This window comes from Lacerta agilis, chromosome 5, assembly GCF_009819535.1.
Source record: "Lacerta agilis isolate rLacAgi1 chromosome 5, rLacAgi1.pri, whole genome shotgun sequence".
In the NCBI taxonomy this organism is placed as follows: Eukaryota; Metazoa; Chordata; class Lepidosauria; order Squamata; family Lacertidae; genus Lacerta; species Lacerta agilis.
In genome coordinates this window covers 83,340,589-83,356,726 of record NC_046316.1, presented here as the reverse complement: position 1 = coordinate 83,356,726, position 16,138 = coordinate 83,340,589, and the positions used below count along the sequence as shown (strand labels likewise).

Genomic DNA, 16,138 nt, shown 5'->3' with positions numbered 1-16,138 from the left:
TTACTTACCCAGTTTTTGCAAAGTTTGTCCAATACGTCATCACCACTGCGCTCAGCATGACGTCATTTTTGGAAAAATTGCAAGGAAACAATTCAGTAGGACCAATCATCGGGATTCCTAATACATAAGGAACCTCATCCCCATGAGCAGCATCTGCCCATGCAGGTACCTGGTCTGTTTGGCAATGATGGTAGAAGGCATAAAAATATGTGGGTGATCCGAAATTTGAATGAAGATCAGCTGTAGCAACCGCTGGTGCAACCCACTGATGATCAGTAAACAATGCCAGCAGTGTTTTCCTTCTTGTCTCAGGATTATGTCTATCTGCCCAGTCAGTGTACATAAATTTAATTGTTTCTCTCAGTATATCTTTGCCTTCAGGGTATCCATATAGGTTATCGACAAAGTTTGAAACAGCAAAGTCAAAGTCACTTGCAGATATGCCATCTTCGCTGTCGACAATGTTTTCGACAAATTTCAACCCTTCTCCTTGGTTGACGCCCAGCATTATGTCATAGTTGAGGAACTCTCCTTGCTCCATCAATATCTGAGGGTCATCTGGTATCACATCCCCATCAATGACTGGACCAAAGGCTATGTGGTATCGGGCTGGTTGGATATCCTGATCGACGAGTTCTCTATAAGGCTTCTTCTGTAGACATTCTACTAATTCTACAGTGTCGGACACATTGCAGCCAACCTTTGTAGCCAACATCCTGGCATATTTTGCAGGTTGAAAACTGACTGCCCAGCTGGAAAGAGCTGTTCCACTTTGAGCTATTGCCCTTTGAAAAAGTCCTGTATGGGAAGGTAGAAGACAAGATAAGAAAACAGACCTGAAAGCAATAGCTAAGTGGTTACATGCTTAAAATAATTGAGTTCAGTTAGGAAAACACCTCATTTCTGCATAATCATTAGGAAATAATAATAATAATAATAATAATAATAATAATAATAATAATAATAATAATAATAAATGAGGAGAATGAGAATGAGAAGGAAGTGGAAGAGGAACTCATTGGTTGGTATATGTGCAGTTAAATAATGTAACACAGTTGTGTCCAAACAAAAACTATGTATTATTGTTGTAGACTAATGAGAGCACACAAGTGGGATGAGCAGACTTAAAACTTGCGGTGCCTACTTTACATTTTACAATAACCACAAGATCCCCCAATTGGAGCCGGGTGCAAATAAACAATACACTTAGAATTAAATAATTCTGAGCCCAGGCAGTAGTAATAGAACACAATGGAGCTCACAGGCCTTCCACGCACAAAACCTACTCTGTGTTCTCCCAAGTTTTCTGCTTTTCAGAATTTAGGGTAGAAGGAGGGTTGTTTTATTACTGCTATTGTTAAGCAATCAGGAGTCAAAAACCCTTTTCGCCCTACTGCAAAAGTATGGCCCAAAGATTCAGATCTGCCTTCTGCCCACCCCAATCTGTATACCAGGCATCCCCAAACTTCGGCCCTCCAGATGTTTTGGACTACAATTCCCATCATCCCTGACCATTGGTCCTGTTAGCTAGGGATCATGGGAACTGTAGTCCCAAACATTTGGAGGGCCGCAGTTTGGGAATGCCTGCTGTATGCATATGATAAAATGCCAATCCTGAGATACACACAGGTGGGTTTTTCCATTGGTGACCCCAGTGTTGTGAAATGCCCTCCCTGATGAACTATGATATCTCTCAACGGTGTTGGCATTCCTCTGGCTCTGGAAGACACACTTGTTTAGGCAAGCATTTCCCTAAACTGAACTTCTGATTTTATTGTTTTAATTGTGTTTTATTGTCAAAAGCTGACTTGTTTTATTGTATATTTTAGTTATGGATGCTCTTACTTGCTTTGATGGAATTGCTATTGTGTACCGGTATTTTAATTATGCATTGATTTTATAGTTTTAATCCACTTAGAAGCCATTTTGACATCCATATAATATTAATATTGCTAAGAAAAGAGTATAGTTATTCGGTGGATCATTCCTGCACATGGTCCACTGAATAAAACATGAGTTGAACATAGGTTGCAAAGCATTAATGCCCATGTATTTATTGCTGTCTTCAGTGTCACGATTCGTCCATGAAGAATGTGGCTTATTTTGAATAAAATTGTTGTACTAAATTGTTATAGCAGAGATGGCGAACCTGTGGCTGTCCAGATGCACTTGAGACTTGACCAGCTCTAATCAGCATGACCAGTGATCAGAGATTATGGGAACTTCAGTCCAAGGTATGGAGGGGCACAGGTCCCTCATCTCTGAGTTTCAGGGGAAAAGACTCTGCTGCAGTTATTTAATTCTTTATGCCCTATAAACCACTCTTTTCTCACATTTCACAAGAACTGAGTTGTGGAGGTGAACTGGCACATCCTCATCGTGGCATCACACAGAAACCTCTCTCCTTCCTTTGAACATAGGCACATAATGGGCCTCATTCTTACAAGGAACAGATCAATCAGTTTGAGAATTCCTAGATTCAAACAAATGGAATAAGGCCCAAATACTTCATTACTATCTCCCAATGAGGAGGAGGAAGGTAGGAAAAAGGCACAGCTTGCAAAAGTTAAATATTGAATTGCACATTTTAGTTTATTATTTATTTGCAGCACCCCAAGAAGGTGCCACTTCAACAGGACCCATGAAAATGTCACTGGTATCAACTTAAGATTGCTTCCAGGTGACGTGATCAGTCCTTGTTGTGCTGAGTTTCTAAGATTTCCCATAAACAGATCATTGTCCCATAGTTTCTAGTGCTTTCCCCCATCACTTTCCTTACCACAGAAGGTTTGGTTTTTGTAAAAGTGGGTGGTTGTTGATTTTTGCAACATGACGCTTTAATTGTGCAAACCTTTACTTTTCTGGTTTGAAGTTGAAACCCTTTCACAATATAGTGACCACCTGAAAGCAGCTCATATTTCTACAGAGCTAATATGCTTACTACTGACTGCAGTCTTCAATCAGTGTGGTCAGTTTCAAACTCTGCATTGCATTACGGTGGTTAATATTGCCGGCACGGCAAAAATCAATAGAATTCTGCATCCAAGTTCAGCTTCTGAACGATTCTTTGAATTTCATTTACACTGAACTTGGGGGATTTTCTTTCAAATTATGACAGAATACCATCGATTTGGATTAAGAATTCTGCTCCATCAGTGAATGGGTTTTCTGAGATCTGCCCCACGCTGCTCCCTATACTGCTAATTCGGGAATACTTGAGGAATCTCATACTTTCTGATTCCTTCTGCACCTCTTGGACCAACATGCAGATTGGAATCTCACTATCCAACAAATTTCACACTCCTCTGAATGTTGCCACGAATTTCCTCAGCAGTTTAAAGGTATCCAAATAGGTTTAAAGATATCAAAAATATGGTTTTACACCTGTATTTTGATGGGCAGAATGCAATGTATTTTGAAATGATTTTGAGGGGGGGTGGAGTAAATAAATGTGAAACAGAATGGGTAAAATAAAAAAGGGTGTCAGTAACACAGACCAGAAATAGATTCAGCCACACCCAAAAGGCTTTGCCATTCACTTAAGTGGAAAGGACAGCTCCATTCACATAGATAGTACAGAGCAATTTCCTGTTCCACTGATAATCCTCAGTTCAGTATAACCCTCAAGCTGACACATGACTCCCTTCTCTCCTCAATGGGAGAAAATAGCAAATGAATGCCACTGTGCCATGTTTATTTCCACTGATGGCAAAAGGACTAAATCGGCTTAAATCCCAGCAACTTCTGCTTTACTGGGTTATGGATTAGATGGTAAGGAAAGTCACCTGCTCAGAAAGTGCTGATATAAACAGCAGAACTTGTTAAATGCTCCATTAAAGGTTGGATTAAGTTAAAAGTGGTCAAAGTCCTCAAACCATAAAGCTCAATTCAGATACTTTAAGGACAAAAATCCTTTTTTTTAATTATTGAACTATGATAATGAAAAAAATGGATGAAAGGGATATTCCACTTTAACCCTTAAAGCCCCCCCTCTCTCTCACACACACACGTAAAGTGCATCATCCATCCATCTGCTCATGCTGAAGTTACCTTACATTCAGTGGGAGAGAACCAAAATCAACAGGCTGTGTAACCTGATCTAATGTATGTTTACTTAACAGTAAATTTTATTAAGATGGAACAGCACTTATTCCCTAGGGTGTGTGCTCATTTAGAAGTGCTTAACTTTTGCTGGATCATGTCCAAACTCCAGTTGAATGTATGTTATTCATGGCTACAGTTTGTTTATTGATATTTCCCATTGTATGCATACTGCACTATTTCCCACCATTTTAAAAAAGGCTATCTTGATCTGTGGTTCTATGCAGCCAAAATAAATCTATTTATCACAGTCACTGGAGGACAGATGAATATTTCTACTCCGATTTATGGACTGGCCAGTCTGAGAACAGGATGCTGGACTAGATGAGCCACTGGCCTGATCCAGTAGACCCTACTTATGTTCTCGAATTAATTGTGACAAAGATGTCATGGTTCAGATTAAAGCTGAACCCAACCTTCTCCAGAGGAATTCTTCTAAGAACGTTCCCTGAGAAAATCCACCCCTCTCTGAGAAAAAGATGACATGGATTTTTCTTCAAAGATTGGAAGACAGCTCCAGTGCAGCTCACACCATCTCTCCCACCCTATTCTGAGGCAAAATGAAAGGGGTCGCAAAAATGGCTCCCCCACCAATGACTGCTTTTCTTGTGACAATCACATCCCCCTCTTACAAAGTGCCTCTCAGAATGGAGTGTGAGGAAGAAATGGTAGCCAGTTGTCCATTTCTCCAGGTCATGGAGGCTGGAGCTCAGAGGAGAGCTTCAGCAATGTCATAACACTGACTGGAAACTGGGGCGTGTGTGGCTTAGCATAAAATGGCTGCCACAGAGGTGGTTTTAGGGAAGTATGGCCAGTTCCTCTGCAATGGGCCCCAAGCAGAGAGGGTGCATGGGAAGCACTTGCCCGGCTACAGGGAGGGGGCATGGAGGGCCTCTGGCAGGGTCCAAGAGTTCTCCCATCTCCTTCCCAAAGCCTAGTTATTGCTTGCCCAGCTTTGGGATGGAGGTGGGAGGACTTTAGGACTCTGCTGGAGCCCCCACACCTCCTTCCCCAAAGCCCAGTATGCTGTGAGGGTTGGGCTTGGGTGGGGGTGCCAATTTTTGGCCTAGCTCAGGGTGCCATAATACCAAAGTCTGCCCCTGGCTGCCACATCTAAAAGAGCAGAAAAAGAGACAGTAACACAAAATGGCGCTGGCAGCTCCAGCTTCCCCATCTCAGGCACTGTAGATTTTTGAGGAGACATTTGCTGTGACTTTTCGCCGCCTCCATAGGAGATAGTGATGGGCACACCAGTTCTCACAAGCACTGGGCTGGTGACCCCTGCTATGGGGTGCCAATCCGAAGGGGAGAAAGCCTTTCCCCCTTGCTGGCTGGCTGTGCTGAAAAGAGCACAGATCAGGAAAAGGCATGCGGGAGTGACCTTGATACTTGGGCAATTTTAGATTGCACATGCAAAAAGATGGTTTTTTAAAAGCCTGCTCTTTCCTTGGGTGGCACCAAGTGTAATTCATAACCGATTCAGACAAAAGACTTCTGGACTAAGTGCTCATTTTCTTCACAGTAGATAACAGTTTGCAGCCGCTCTGCCATTAGCTTTGAAACAGAGAGCTGTGTCAGTGAACTTTCCTCCAGACATTTCTACACATAAAAAAAAAGCTAAACAGGCCCTTGACAACTGATGAAATACTGTTGGCTTCATCTATACTGTGAATGTCACTGACTCTCTTTCCAAAGAATATATACATATAAGCAGTGCTTTCCCCCCTCCCCCCGAAAAATGGGTGCTGGAACTCAACATGAAGTTGATACAGTAAGTGCCACATTTTTTAACAACAACAAAAGTGGGGTGCTGGTACTGTGTACCTTTGAGTAACCCCTGGGGAGGGGGGAGCACGGCATATGGGTTCTGCTGAGTGAATGCCCAACAGGGAAGTGTTTTCTGCAAGCCTCACAAGCGGAGGAAGGTAGCTGCTCCTTCCCAACATAAAGATATTGGATCAGACAAAAGGTATAGCTAGTCTTGCGTTATGTTTTTCACAGTGACCAACCAGTTGCCTTTGGGGAAGCTCAAAAGTAGAACATGAGGGCAACAGCCCTCTCCTGCAGTTGTCCTCCAGCAATTAGTATTCAGAGCCAGACTGTGGAAATCTTTGGTAATCTTTCGTAATATGGCGCCCGAAAACAAATCTTCTTGGTTATGGATCTCCTCATTTTTATGCCACCCCCCCTCAGCTCAGCACCCAGTGTGGGGAACAGCCTGCACCTCCCTAAATCTAGCACTGGTGTCTGTTCTCGGACGAAGCATTGAGCCATTGTGACTATTAGCCTCATTTTCCATGAAATTGTTCAATCCCTTTTTAAAAGCCATCTCAGGTCCCATTCACACCACACATTTAAAGAACTCCTGCGACTATATATTGAATGTTGTTGTTACTAGAATATATTTATGGCGCATTAGCTATAATGCAAGCTGCTTTGTGGAGGCTTTTGTCTTGAATATATAAACACTTGAATGAATGAATGAATGAATGAATGAATGCATAAATATTGGGTTAAACAGACCCAACCTCAGTTGAAATATTAGATGAAAATGTATTTGAAAATGAAAACAAACAAGGACCCTGAAATCGGGTTCCTACTTATTGGGGTATCAGGCAACTGTCATGACCCCCAGTGCCTGCTTTTTTTCGAACTTATATCCAAGGGAACCACCTGCAGACCAAGAAGCACATTCCCATCTGGGCAACCTTCCAGGGTCTGCCTGTCAGCTGCAAGCAGGAACAGAGGCAAATGTGGGTGAACAGACACATGCAAATTGTATCTCTGGGCAGTAGAGATGACCCCAAGGGTCATCTAATTCCGATGCCCTGTGTAGGCTGCTTTCTACACACACACACACACACACACACACACACACACACACACACACCCTCTGTGTCCACCATCCAGGAAGCAAGAGGCATTATCAGAGTTCAAGGAGACATCCCAGCAAGGCAAAACACTCAAGGAAGGTATAAACTCAGGTTGGTGAGAAGCATGTCCTAGGAAGAAGGTATGTGATGGAGAAGAGGACCAGACAGAGAGGCCTGGGTTGCCCCATCTCTGCCCTATACATCTCTTATTTCATTTTCCCTTCAGGACAAAATATTCTGAAAAGAAGAATACTTTTATAATATAAGGAGAATAAATGCCTCCTTATATTCACTATGGCATCACCAGTGAAGATGTCGCTATTTATTAAATCGAAACAAAATTTAAAAAAAAAAAATCCTTCCAGTAGCACCTTAGGGACCAACTAAGTTTGTTATTGGTATGAGCAAAAACAAACCAATAACAAACTTATTTGGTATCTAAGGTGCTACTGGAAGGAATTTTATTTTATTTTATTTCAACTATGGCAGACCAACACGGCTACCTACCTGTAACTATTTATTAAGTGTTCACAATGACACTTAGTGCCATTTTGACTCCCTTCCTCCCAACACGTTCAACATGCCATGGCTCATTTTCTCCCGTTCACGTTACTCGAGTCATTTTAATTAAGCCCTCAATTTCCCAATAGACATGTGGAAGAGTTAAAGCGCCAAAGGAAAGCCATCCTCTCAACAGTAGGAGAACGCAAGGAGTATGAAGTTGTGTCAGTCAGGGGGAGATTTTTACATATGTTCACACCCCTTTGGGTCGGGTATGAACCCCATGCCTCCCCGCAAAACACAGAAAGATTAATGCCATCTAATGATTAAATTGCCTTTGATACATCTAGCTACATATATATGTGTGTGTATGTGTGTATATATATTTATATATATACATATATATATATATATATGCACATATATACACAAGAGCATCACACAGAAGTCATAGTGGTGGCATGCAAGACACCAAAATCGTCAAAATTTGCAACCTGCAATAATACCTTTGGTTGAATTGCTCCAACGGTTACCTTCAGAATAATGGGATAAAGTCAAGAGATTGACACATGAGCCGCCGGCGCCAGATCCAAAAACAGTGATTCTCAGCGGGTCGCCCCCAAAGAACCCAATGTTTTCGCTAGTCCACCTCAAGGCCTGAATGAGGTCAAGGAGGCCATAGTTTCCTTTAGCTGCTTGATCCCCTGTGCTCAAGAAACCTGCAAGTTGCAAAGAGAGGAGAGAGAGAAAGGAGAAAGGATTTAGAGCATGCTAAATTTCGGCTTACGCTCGTTGCGCCGTTATTATCTGACGACAGCTTTCGAATGTAACAGGAGCTAAGCGCTATGTAAATACATTGTGTTCTTTATCCACTTGGCAACAATTTACAAGTGACTCATCATTCCCACTACAAATCCTTCAGTGTTTATTATAATAATGTTATGCATGATAAACGATGGTATGCATTATGCAGGCACTTTTGAAGAAGATAGGCTGCTTTCAATGCAAAAAAGGAACATAAGCATCTCCCACAATCTGTTTTGCAGTGTGTTTTGAGACCCCCATATCCAAACTCCTTAGGCCCACAGGGAACATGTATGCTACTACGCATCAAGAGCCAGGCAGGAATATCTTCCTAGTCCAGGAGTAACCAACATGATAGCTTCCAGATATTGTGGATTACAACCTCTGAGCATTGTCCAAGCTGGCTGGGGTTGCTGTGGGTTGCAGTCCAACAATATCGGGAAGCCCATTGTTGTTGGGGGGGGGGAGACTCCAGCAATAGGTAATCTACCCACCTACCTGTTGCCCAACCTCAAGTTAACATCCATATTTGTATATACACAGGAAACAGGGTGGGGTAGAAATAATGAATAAATATTTTTAAATCTTACTTATTTCTCTAATATTGCAGTGATTCGAGCTGCGTAAGTGCGTAGCACTATGCACCTTCTGATCATTCTTTCCTTATACACACACACAAACACACACACACACACACACACACACACACACACACACACATATATTCTGAGAAAATTTCAGATTCAATGTGTCTGCCCATAGGTAGGGTGGAGAATTTTGACAAGCCGTTTGTACATGGTTATAGCGCAATTTGTGCACTGTGCATGCTCTTTTCGTCGAGGCTTGTTGGTTAACCACTGTAAAAAATATTGTACATGCTTTCTCCTTTCCCATGCCGGTAAAGGTGTTAAGATCAGCAAATGAAACTTAGTTTGTCTTGCTATGCCTGTGGCATCCGCTCATAGCAATGCAGAGGTGAGCTTTTTTTTCACAGTGACAGAATGCACGAGAGGCGTCAAGTGTACTGGCCCCCTGTCTTAATTATTGTGTTTGTTTTAATAAAGTTGTTTTAATTACCTGTTTTAATGCAGATACTTACATTTTAATATTTTAATGGGGTCATTTTATTTTCCATTTTAATTGTGAATGCTTATGGTTTAAGGTTGGCGTAACTGGTCTCTGTACTTTTAAAACTGCTGTGTAGCCTCTTTTGGCATTAAGCAACATTGATGATGATGATGATGATACCCATTTGGCTGGGTTGCCTCAGCGACTGCGGGTGGCTTCCAACACATATAAAAACATACGGTAATCATCAATGTACTGTACATCAATAAACAATGACAGCATGCTCAAGCACAACGCTTTCCTTTTTTTCACATGGGAGCAAATTACAGCACTTTCCGAGTAACGCCAGGACAATACTGGGTTGTGGGTTATGCCTTCCCCTTCCCCATGTGACTCCAACCATTGAGAACCAATCATCAGCCAGGCTGTGCAACTCACCCCCACTCTATATATGAATGGCCCCATTTATGGTTTCTTTTTCTCTGACACACTATTATGGAATTTTGAGAACTGACTACATACATATGTAAAAACGAAAGGTAAAGGACCCCCTGGACAGTTAAGTCCAGTCAAAAAGGTGACTATGGGGTTGCGGCACTCATCTCACTTTCAGGCCAAAGGAGCTGGCATTTGTGCACAGACAGCTTTCTGGGTCATGTGGCCAGCATGACTAAACCGCTTCTGGCGCAACGGGACACCATGATGGAAACCAGAGTGCACAGAAACACCGTTTACCTTCCCACTGGTACCTATTTATCTACTTGCACTTTTTGGGGTGCTTTCAAACTGCTAGGTTGGCAGGAGCTGGGACTGAGCAACAGGAGCTCATTCCATCATGGGGATTCGAACCGCTGACCATCTGATCAGCAAGCCCAAAAGGCTCCGTGATTTAGACCACACACACACACACACACACACACACACACATGTGTATATAGATAACAAATAGATAACAGGGCTGTCATTCTTGTTTAATAACATTTAAAACACACCCACCCAAGAGGACTTCGCTGCCTTTGTTCATGCGAGTCTAATATATGCATGAATTTGTCAGTGATCACAAAATTGAGTCTTCTCCCTCTGCTCTGTAGCATTCTGTAGTTTAAAGGTTCTTCCCGGTGCTATTTGAAAACCTTGCTTAAGAATTGCTGCTATGAAAATTGCAAATGTCGATCTTTAACCTTCAAGCTTAGCAATCAAAGCAAGAGAGCCCTTGGATCAAATCCCTCCACTTCTTCACAGGGCAACAGTCTACAGGATGCTTTAGAAAGAACTTAAGAAAAAAACAAAAACCCACAAACCTTTGATTAAGAATATTTTTGTAAAAAAAAAGAGAAAAAGCTACTTCTATTCATAACTGGGTTTAATTATAGAAAATGGAGAAACAACCTTTAATTACGATGAGGAGTGGACAAAATTTCCATTCCACTCTTTAATCAAAAATGAGATGGCCCATCTACATTGCCCTTTTCATAATGGGCGATGGCAATGGCATCTTATTAACAAACTGTTATAGGGAGAGAGAAAGGAAGTCCAGAACTGATTCTGGGCGGCTTCCAACAAAGATTGAAAATACATTAAAATGTCACACATTAAAAACTTCCCTAAACAGGGCTGCCTTCAGATGTCTTCTAAATGTCAGGTAGTTGTTTATCTTTTTGACATCAGATGTGAGGGCGTTCCACAGGGCAGGTGCCACTACCGAGAAGGCCCTCTGCCTGGTTCCCTGTAGCTATGCTTCTTGCAGTGAGGGAACCGCCAGAAGGCCCTCGGCACTGGACCTCAGGCAGAACGATGGGGGTGGAGACGCTCCTTCAGGTATACTGGGCCAAGGCCGTTTAGAGCTTTAAAGGTCAACACCAACACTTTGAAAGAGTTATACATGCGCAGCCCTGCTGCTCTGCACAATCCTGCATTGTTCCCCCCAGTGACATACCTCTGGAGTTTCAATGGAGGCTGTTTGGGTGTATACTATCTGAATGGCTTTGAAGGAGAAGCAGGGCATGGTCCTTTATATTGCACCCCTCAGCTTGGGAGCTGTGGACAATTTAAAGCGCCACATAAATAACGCGATTAATTTCAGAGAACGCATTTGCTTCTGCAGCGGGCATCTATTGTGAGTTTAGATCAGCTCCCCAATCAGGTTTTATTAGGTCGATAGCCCTGCTGTGAATATTAAGGCGCATCTTATATTCATAACATAGAAGATGGTATACTTCACTTTGCTGACAGTGCCACTTTTAAATATATATATATATATGAATAATGTTGCTTAGCATGTCTTTAATATATTCCGCTGGCAGACAAGGGACGCCGCCGTGAGTAGGTATCAGAATATAGAAAATACAGAAGGGCACAAAATGGATGTGCTCTTTCATAGTAAAGTGTGCATGGAATACAGGAGGGACTCGTGTCTTCATAAGCTGGGTGCCTCCGGAGGCCTGTCAATCAAATCCCTTCCCCACACCCCATCTGGAACACCTTGGAATGTGCACAAAGGTCAGACCCAGGGAATTGCTGTTCTTCGTTTGTTTGTTTTCCAGGGAAGTGAAAAGGGAAATAGGAGGCAGATAAAAGCTAATGCCTGCCTAGAGTAAAAGAAGACAAAATAGGAGAAATAAAACAAACCTTCCACCAAAGTCTTAAGATTCTTATAAAAAGAGGCAGAATACTAAAAGAAAAGAAAGAAAAGAATTGGCCAACACTTGTCTCTTTCAAGACACTTTGCCGCTTCCTTTCGAAGAGGCAAGTTTTGCCATTCAAGTACGGAAAGAGAAATAAAGGACTCCATTCCATTCAAAAGACTGGCTGTCCAATAAGCAGCGAAAGCTTTGATCAGGTGCAAGGCTCCACCCATTTTGCATTATGCTGGGAGGAAGCAAAGTGAGATCCAGTCCTTTGCTGGAGATGAATGAGAAATTCCATTCTCTTTGAATTTAAAATGAGAAACAGCTTAATTCACATACTTCAAAACCAATGCATGAATTGAAACACAGCGGTCCCTTAGAATTCAGTTTTCTTAGTTTTACGATGCAGTTCTCCAACAAAACAATATGCATGGAAAAAATGTATATACCGGTATTATAAGGAACTGTGCATAAAATGTACATTTAAAAAAAAAAAAAAAAAACACTATACAAAATGCATTCCATTATTGGCAATTGCTCGAAAAAATGTGTATGTTAGTCGAAATGCACAAATGTGTTTATTAGGAGAAATTTGCACTAAACTATTGGCGAATTTTCACAAGGATTCATTTATTTATTCAAGTCCTTTTAGATCCATGGGACTTAGAGATGCTTCATTTGGCTAAACTGTGTCCAGAACTTGACTGGAATAAATTCCCAAGGACCTCTCTTGGGAACTACTTTATGCTAAGCAGTTTGGTTCTGCTTGAGAGCGAGAGAGAACTTCCATCCTCCTTCCCTATTGCCGAAATCGGAAGCTGAATATGAATTTCTTCTGGTGGTCTCATTCCTCATTCCTTTTCATTCTGCGGGCATTAAAAAACCCAAAGGTCTATCCTACTGTGGCCTTTGAAGCAAAGGAAGAAGCATCCCTTCCTGGGGAATCTTCGATCCACAGAACTAATGTACACTGCCTTTTCTTATTATTATTTATTTTGTGCCTCTGCAGCTGTAGTGTTGTTAGATACATCATTCCCAACCCACCAGTGGAGATCCGGTGTCCCATTGCAACCTACATCAGTTTCAAAGCTATATCGATCTTGCTTGTCTCGGCTGCAGACTAACCCGGTACAAACAACCTTGCCTTCTTTTAACATTGCACAGGTTCCCTTCCCAGAGGATCTGTTGTGAAGTTTTCCGAACAAGCTGTTACTCTTCCCCTAAGTGCCTTCCACAAGCAATCTGGGCTTATAGATTTCCCCTGCAAGGATGTGGGGGAACAGAAGCAAAAATCGAAAGAAAGAGGTAGAATGTGGGAGGAAAGTGCATTTTGCTTTGACTTCGATTCATGAGCAATTCCAGTCCAGGCCTGACCTGATATCCCACATTTGGTAATACAGTGGTGCCTCGCAAGATGAAATTAATTCGTTCCGCGAGTCGTTCCGTATTGTGAAAAATTCGTCTTGCGAAGCACGGTTTCCCATAGGAATGCATTGAAATTTAATTCCCATAGGAATGCATTGAAATTTTCGTCTTGCGAAGCATGAGTCACCTAAAAAATCACAAAACACTTTCGTCTAGCGAGTTTTTCGTTGTGCGAGGCATTCGTCTTGCGAGGTACCACTGTAATGCATGAAAACCACATGCTCTGTTGGACACAAATAAATAAAAGGAAACCTGTGATTTCTTTACTGAAGCTGCATGTAAGGAAGCCCCGGTGGTCCCTTTCTCACTTGAAAAGTGCCCTCAGAAAGAGCTTGTTTGCATCAGATAATTTGAATGTGTTGCACTCTACCCAGTATTGCTCCTTGAGTCATCTTTGTCACTAAAGCCTAGGTCACTTCAGTTGCGAAGAGCAACTTTTTCCAGCTCTGGGTTGAACTAGGCTAGCCTGGCCATAATTTGGCATGCTCCTGACTCAGCTACTATAATGCACTCTACATAGAGCTGCCCTTGAAGATAGTGTAGAAACTGCAGCTAGTGTAGATTGCTGCTGCAAAACTGGTACTGTAGCACATAGTCATATAATCTGTTTGGGGGTGGGAATCTGCAATGGCTGCCAGTGCATTCCCAGGTCCAGTTTAAGGTGCTCATGTTGATGTATAGCCCTGAATGACTTGGGATCAAGGTAGACGAGAGAACATCTCTGCTGATGCCAACATGCCTGGTCCTTGAGACCAGGGGTCATTTCATGAGTCATCTCTCACTGGCTTGGGGGATTCGACCAATAAGTCTCATAACCCCGGAGGGAAAAATATATACACAGAAGAGCACCTTTTACTGTTCAGGAGAAGCCCTCTGGCCACTTCCTGACACGTATTAGAAATGTATACTTTTTGCACTTTGTGCAAGTCCATTTTTAATGCTGTCCTACTCCCATATCCCTTGCCACCAGAGTACTGCACTTCTTTTGTTTTGAGGAACAAGGTGGCTGTCACACAGACAGAAGCAGAGGACACGAGGAGGCTTGGGGGATGAAAAGGAAAGGAGCTCTTTGAGAGTTCAAACGGAAGTGTAAAAAAAACAAAACAAAACACACAAAACCCTTGAGCCCCCCCCCCCAGCTCCCAAGCATTTGAGTTCAACTGCTTTGAGTGTCATCTAACTTTATCCTGCTGCCCCAACTTGCCCAGGGCAGCAAAAGCTACAGAGCCACCAGAGCCTACAGTACTTCATTGTAATGTCTTCTTTTACAACACAGATATTATTTGGGGTGACACTTGTGGAAAACGTTATGCTGTGCTGGGAAATGCATGTGGATGTTGTAGCAGTGACTGGCAAATCAAATACTCTGTGTGTGTGGGGGGGTGCCTTCTCTTGCTCACGGGCACACATAGTGCCATAATATTTTCCACATGCTTCTGCTAGTTGCTGGTTCCCTCGCAGTGTTGTAATGGATATGAAAGTTCAGGGATTACATTAAGGAAATGATACAACTGCACTGAATTGTAACAGGGATTTATTCTTGCAGAAGCTCCCTTTGGTCCCCATCTGTAGCCTCTGGTAGAATGTGGTTGCTCTTATTGTTGGAAGTGCAACTGGAGGGTTATTTCTCTTAGTGTTAAAGTCAGCTAGCCAATGGTGGCCAGGGTGGGGTTGTTGCCTAGCAACCAGTCAGGGTGGCATGGTGCACTCTGAGGTAACCCACGCTCTCATTGGCTGTGTAGTTCTGGTGGAGTTTTTTCCTCAGTTTGTTTGATTGGATGTATCCCCTTATCCTTTACCCAGCTTTATCCCCTGTGAATCTTTCTAATCCTCTTTTAAAGACATCTAAGTTGGTGGCCATTGCTACCTCTATGGGCTGCATGAAGTACCACCTTCAGTTAGGGGGGCTCTCCCATCCCTCCCTGGAGATGCCAGGGATTGAACCTGGCACCTTCTGCTTAAAAAGCAGGTATTATATCACTGAGCTATGGTCCTTCCCAAGTAACAAATAAACTCTTCCATCCATGTTGTGAAAAAGAAAGTGCTAGTCAGGCTCAAATTTTAAAAATGGCACTTCCTAGAGAACCTGTCCATACCCACCAACATTTCTCCAATGGAAATAGGAATGTATTATTATTATTATTATTATTATTATTATTATTATTATTATTATTATTATTATTCCCCAGCCACTCTGGGTGGCTTCCAACATATACTATAAACATAATGAAACATTAAACATTAAAACCTTTCCTATACAGGTCTGCCTTCAGATGTCCTCTGAAGTTACTTATTGTATAGTTACTTAGCTCCTTGGCTTGGGGAGTCGCATAACTCCATCTCCTCCAACATTTATCCAATGAAAATAGGGGCGTCTTACCGTACCCTTCGGCATTTCTCCGATGAAAAGAGGGACACCCTAAGGAAAATCAGGACATTCCAGGATTAAATCAGAAGCTGGGACTGATTCTGTAAATCTGGGACTGTCCCTGGAAAAGAGGGACACTTGGAGGGTCTGTGTTTCTCCCTTGCCTTGGTGACCAATGCCTCTTCTGTTTGTTTGTCCCCCCCCCCTCCTTTCCATATGCTCATCACAATACCACATCATTCCACATGGATGGAGGGGTGTATTTGTTGCTGGTGTTGTTTGGGCATAGTTCAGATGGGGCCCTATTTGCTGCCTATGCTGGACTCTGGATGAAATGGGTGTTTGGCCTCCCGCTGTTGCTGATCGTAAGC

General features: G+C 42.5%; 1 protein-coding gene across 6 annotated transcripts in view; it reads right to left on the bottom strand.

The window, feature by feature from the left end:
- Window positions 1-16,138, bottom strand: part of NLGN1 (neuroligin 1) — a 609,345-nt gene that overhangs the window by 4,262 nt on the left and 588,945 nt on the right. For 3 of the 6 annotated variants that reach the window (XM_033150667.1, XM_033150670.1, XM_033150672.1), the window contains 2 exons: window positions 7,982-8,194; window positions 9-798 (listed from right to left, as the gene is read on the bottom strand). In XM_033150667.1, the coding sequence (XP_033006558.1) occupies window positions 9-798; window positions 7,982-8,194 (1,003 nt within the window). The remainder of the gene's footprint in view (window positions 1-8; window positions 799-7,981; window positions 8,195-16,138) is intronic. The other 3 variants (XM_033150668.1, XM_033150671.1, XM_033150673.1) reach the window with 1 other exon arrangement.